Source organism: Copadichromis virginalis, linkage group LG5 (genome assembly GCF_057382275.1).
Source record: "Copadichromis virginalis isolate Kocher_CV1m ecotype Utaka linkage group LG5, C_Virginalis_male_GT1.1, whole genome shotgun sequence".
Lineage (NCBI taxonomy): Eukaryota > Metazoa > Chordata > Actinopteri > Cichliformes > Cichlidae > Copadichromis > Copadichromis virginalis.
In genome coordinates, this window is record NC_140622.1 from 23,016,567 (window position 1) to 23,022,566 (window position 6,000).

Sequence of the window (6,000 nt, forward strand, 5' to 3'; positions counted from 1 at the left end):
TGAGGCTGAAACCCCTAAAAAGTTTGTTTTTTATTTTGTGTTGATTATTGAACAGATGGGATATGATTTTAGTAAGGACAGATCATTTGAAAGCACCGGTAAGATATATAAGTAAAGAGTATGAATTATAAGCTATTTGGTGATTAGACATAGTGTAACAGATCAGAGTCAATGTTAGGAGGGTACATGCGAATGGTGGATGAGGTAAAGCAATTGGAAGAGGTGGGTCACATGAAGGAGCAAAATGATAAGAGGCTGTGAGATTTAAAACACACAGAACAGAGATTAGCTGGCTCAGAAAAGGAAAGCGAAAGCAGGAACATGATTGTTTCTCACATGAGTGGATTTGAGTAAAGCCCAAATGCACGAGAATACAGGCAGACGAGTGCATACAGATTTTTACTTTTTATGCTGAGGTAGGCTGCAGTCCATAGATTTACATTTACTTATAGACTTATGTTTACTTATTAGAAACCAAGCCAGCACTGTGTCAGATTGAGGACCTGTCCAGGGTGTACCCCAACTTTCAAGGATAGGCTCCAGCTCCTAGTTCCTAGGAAGAAAGTGGAAGAAAATGCATGGATGGGTGGAAATAATTATTTGTTCAAGCCATGGACTGAAGAATGAAAATGGCAGGGGCAGACATTAAGTAGAGTTTGTCATGAATTGACTGTCATAAATTCATTTTTACAAAATATGCTAACATTAAAGGCTCTGTACTTTATGCACTACACTGCTGTTTAATCAGAGCAGGCTAAATTCATCCAAGTAGCATGATCTGTGCAGGTGCCTTGAACCGTTACGTTTTTTTAAAAAAGTTGAGTAACTCCATGTTTTTCCAGTGTGACAGTGATTGTGCGCAACAACGAAATAGAGGTTGCCACTGGAGACATGCGAATGGTCATCATAGTTCATGAGAAGAATGGCCAAAAATTATTTTGGCCAGTTTTAAGACGGCGTCCCTCGGACAACAATGCTGAAGGACTTTTAGGTGAGTGAAAAGCTGTGTGTGTTTGTGATCTGTAGGTTGCGAACGAAACGGCTCTTAGAGCCGCCTCTTTGAAGTGAACAACGCAAGTTTCTTTTTTTTTTTTTTTTCTTTCTCTCACCCTCTCTCGCATTTTTTTCCCGCTTCACTCTGCACGCGAGCCCTGTGCTTGCACTGGGGAGAGGGGGGAGAGACGGTAGTTACACTGCAGTAGCACAGGAACAGAGTGGGAGGGAAAGAGAGCCAGGGACAACAACGTCACATTAGAAAGGTAGAGTAATCATCCACAACTATTTTCAGTTGCGGATGATAAAGGATTCAGAAAGTTTATTCATGCAGACCTATATGACAAAGAATGTGCATCTTCTTTTTGTTTTCATATTTTTTTCATGTGTATATTTAATTGTGTTGTGATTTGCAGTGTTTTGTGTTGTTTCACTTTAAATTTGTTTAAAAGGAAAAAGCTGAAAATTTAAATAGTTAAAAGTTGAAATGTAAATAGTTGTTTTTTGTATTATATGATTTATTTATTACATTTTGTGTGGAGTGAATAAATAAAAGTATACTTACAGTGGCCCCTAGAGACGAAACACGTACAAACTCCAAAACACGTAAAAACTCCAAAACACGTACAAACACAACAGAAGTGCTCCAGGATGCTAGGCGCAGTGTTGAGCTTTTGTTACCTAGTGGCTACACAAGCCAGGAAGTACCAACGACCGGATTTGGTGTGTGGTAGTAACAGGTAAATGAACCTTTTTGTTTAAATTATTTGAATATATATGGGTGCTTGTGTATAAATACACAAACAATACACATATGCTTTCAATTGTGTAATTTAAGTGATCTAGGGTAGCTCTGTTTTGGAAGTTCAGCTAATGCTAGAAATGTGTTTTGGAGTTTGTACGTGCTTTGGCCAAAGTATATATTTATATATAAACATTAGGGGTGCAACGATATTCGTATCGATATTGAACCGTTCGATACCGTGCTTTCGGTTCGGTACGCATATGTATCGAACAATACAAAATTTGTAATTTATTTTATCAACTTTCCTTCTGACGATGCTGTCTGTGTTGAGCGCTCAGTGAATCTGCGTTCGACTACTCCGCCTAGGCTGCACTGCCGAGCGCAGATCCACTGAGCGCTCAACACAGACAGCATAGTCAGAAGGAAGAGCGCAGGGCAAGCTAGCAAGACAGAAGTTAAGCTCTCCTGGCAACATGGCAAATTGAACCTCCCCCACCCTCATTCAGATGTGGCGTTTGGAATTATTTTGGTTTTCATGTGACGTATGACCCTGAAGGTAAGCGCGTCATGGACTAAAGTAAAACAGTATGTTGGATGTGCCACGCAATGCTCAATTACATGGGTGGGAGCTAGTGTGTTAGCGCAGTTAGCTCGTTAACGTGTTGGCCGTCTAGCCCCATGCACGGGGCGATCAGGGGTAGCTCGTTAACGGAGATTTGCCGTGTTGTGGCGTTAACGTCATTTCAACGAGATTAACCTGAAAGCACTAGTGGGAACACAACGAATATGACTGCACATTTACTCCGACATCATCCTAGTGCAAAGACAAGTGGAAGCAGACAACAACAACAAGCAAGCATGCTACAAACTTTAGCCAAGTCGTTTAGACAGCCGTTAGCACATGATTCAACTTATGGGGACCTGATATGTTTAATATGCTGCTGAGAATATAGCCCAGAAGAAGCGTATAGTATAGCTTTTATTTTGGAAAGAGCCATTTCTCTGTAATAAACTCTCTTTTCCAAAGATGAGTGATTCCTCAATCAGATACAGGGCTCGCAATATCGCTAGCCCGACGTCCCGGGGCTAGCGATTTTTCCAGTCGGACTACCAAAATCTATCTCTGCCCTGCCCGTCGGCCTATCGCAGGAAGGAAAAATATATGTGAATGCTTTTGCATTCTTTCGGAAATGTAGCTGGGTAATTATGTCATTGGCATCGGTGAGCCACTGTCAATATGTGACATATTGAAATCGCGTTTGAATTTGCGCTTGTTTTTTGCTTTCACTTTGCAATCGTGCAAACTGTGTATAGAGAGCGACAGCACTGATCTGTGAGTGATGATAATTTGTGCACAAATTCCTCTGACATCGTCTTATCAATCGTTAGCTTACTATGCAAACATGACAAGTGAAATCTCCTGCAGCAAGCTTAAACATGTGAGAGGTTGATCGCGCAGAGAATCGCTGAGCGTTATGCGAGTCCGTGTGTAAAAGCAGCAGGATATATATTTTAGTTCTGCTGAGCCAAATAAGACGGGTCAGGGTGAAGAAGTGACAGCCAAAGAAAAGCTTACCACAAAACGGAAAAGTTATGACAAATCAGACTATAAGGCAAAAAGAAAGTGCAGCTTTATGGTTTCATGGACAAAAGAATTTCTGTGGCTGCAATATGATGAGCTATATAACCAGGGCTGCACATAAGTGGTCCGCAGGTGCGCATTCGCTGTCAAAATAAAAAACACGCACAAGGGTTAGGGTTAAATTTAAAAACTGTACTTTTGAGTTAAAATATATATTTATAATTTTAATAAATGACAAATTAAAAAGGCATGAACATTTTTTTTGTATTGAAAAAATATCTAACCGTGACACCAAAGTATCGAACCGAACCGTGAATTTTGTGTATCGTTGCACCCCTAATAAACATATATAAACAAACCCCGTTTTTTTGTTTTTTTTTTACATTATTAATTCCTTTTGTGCATAGTTTTATATTGCTGTTAATAATTAATTAAAGCAACAAAACAACCTAAAGAGCCGGCTCTTTTTAGTGAGCCAAACCGAAAGAGCCCGTTCTCTAAAAAGAGCTGGAAATCCCATCACTAGTGTTTTTGCACGCGTGTGTGTCCTTGCTGCATTGGTTTTCAATCTTAGCTCTTGTCTCACTCTCTCTTTTCAGCTGTAGAGGCTGCAGTTTATGAGGAGGTACAGCAAGCTCCTGTCAGAAAACTAAAGATCAAAAATCAGGAGGCAGACGTTACTGGGTATATTTTCTTTTCTTTTTTGTATTTATGTTTTTGTTTTGCTTTAGAATCCAGCCATTTCTACAAAGATTAATGATCTCTTTATTCTTTCTTTTGTAGGGAGATGGTTGTTGACTACAGCTTTGCTTCTCCTGTCTCAATGAACTGTTGGCTCATGTCTGCTGACTCTGCCCTGCAGAGACCACTGTTCCAGTTTGTCATTACACAGCTTTAACTGGCAAATATGTTGATTTATTTGAAAAATCTTTAATTTAAAAGGAAAACAAGGCAAAAACATATATTGTGGAAACTTTCTTTCCATCTGTTTCCAACATGTAGAAATATAACTGTGAATGTGGATCTAGTGTCAGACAGCATTACCAATTAAAAATAACATACATAAATCAGGATTTATGATTACCACCATCTGCCATTAACATAGCGTCCAAAATGACACAAATGCAGTTGAGATGACAATAATAGGCATACTTCTACACCTTTATTTTTTAAATACGTTGAAAAATGTAAATTTTTGTAAATTTTAACTACAGTAATCATATTGTTATAGCTAAATGTTAATCAGCTTTGCTGGCTGATCTGGAAGAGAGTTGGATTGTAGAAGGTTTGCTTATAAATAACAATTTCAAATATTTCTGAATCCTGGTTAAGTACCAGAACATTGAGAGAGGAAACTTTTTAAAACATCTCTTCTGTTTTGTCTTTAGCCTCAAACTGCAAATGACATGTAATGAGGCTGACTTGATTCAAGGATCTCTGACAAATATAATGCTGTTATTTTCTTGCATAATTTCATGACTTCCTCAGAACAGTTTATGGAATGGATATCAAGCGAATGAATAAAGAATCCAAACTATTCCCTAACCTTGTTTGCGAGCTCTTCTGTACAACAGCTGTAAGCCCCTCCTGCTGGGGAGGTTGATGTACAAGAAATTCAAAACATGCCTCCCATGAACCACTAGGAGGAAGTAGGTCAAATGCAATGGTTATGCTGCTGTGCAAAAGTCTTGAGCCACCCTTGTTTCTTTGAAGTTTTCATTTGGACATTGGCTCCCTTTTCGCTCATTTACGTCCAGTATTACTTGAGTATTTGCAAGGAAATGCTACATATTATATATATATAGCATTTCTTTGCATTATGTTTTTCTATAGCCACTTAACACTGACCTATTCCTGCATAAGGAGGCACCTAGCTCAAACAATGAAACAGTTTAGAACCCATTCGTAAATTGTAATACCTTTCTTTCTAGTAGCATGTGGCACAAACACATAACTTCAGCCAATTTCTTTAGTTGAATCTATAAAAGGTGCCAATGATAACAATGTGACAGGTGGGAAAAAGTATTTTTCCACCAACCAAAGAGCTATTAGCTGAAAATGCATATGAGTGCAGTGTGTCCTTAAAAGCACTGGGGGAAACACAACAAATAGTGGACAAAGATGAAATGGCAGGCCTAAAACGACTATCTACAGCAGATGAACACTATCGGAAAGTCATGTCCTGAAGAGCTGCATCTGGCCCTGTTCACTAAAGCCTCATCAGAAACGGTCTCAGTGGAAGGGTGGCTGTCAAGAAGCCATTTGTGCGACATGGAAAGAGAAAGAAAAGGTTCAGTCATGCCAAATTACATAAGAAGTGGACTGAAAATCAGTGAGAAAATGATATGGTATGAAGTGATGAGTCCAAATGTTGGTTCAAAATCTCAATATGAAAAAAAGAGGTCAGAAAAGCAGAACACGGACCTGGGAATAATGTCACAATCAAGTAAACGGCATTCTGGTTAGCCTTGTCAGAGAAGTCGGGATTCCAATTAGTGATGGTAAATTTGATTCTTTTTTACTGAATCAAGTTTTAATGAGTCACTCACCAAAGTGAATCGGGTTTTTTGAGTCATTAGATTCACTGAGTCAGTTGACCAGAGAGTGCAAGAAATATACATTTTCACTCAAACTTAATTTGTTTCTCTTTTCATGTATATCCTACTGCTAAGATGAGTGA

General features: G+C 38.9%; 1 protein-coding gene across 1 annotated transcript in view; it reads left to right on the plus strand.

The window, feature by feature from the left end:
- The window catches only part of LOC146709718 (inter-alpha-trypsin inhibitor heavy chain H3-like), a 65,981-nt gene extending 61,116 nt beyond the window's left edge, over positions 1–4,865 (plus strand). The window contains exons 19-21 of the mRNA XM_085456801.1: positions 843–991; positions 3,920–4,004; positions 4,104–4,865. Of these exons, the coding sequence (XP_085312927.1) occupies positions 843–991; positions 3,920–4,004; positions 4,104–4,218 (349 nt within the window). The 3' untranslated portion in view covers positions 4,219–4,865. The remainder of the gene's footprint in view (positions 1–842; positions 992–3,919; positions 4,005–4,103) is intronic.
- The last annotated feature ends 1,135 nt before the right edge of the window (positions 4,866–6,000 follow it).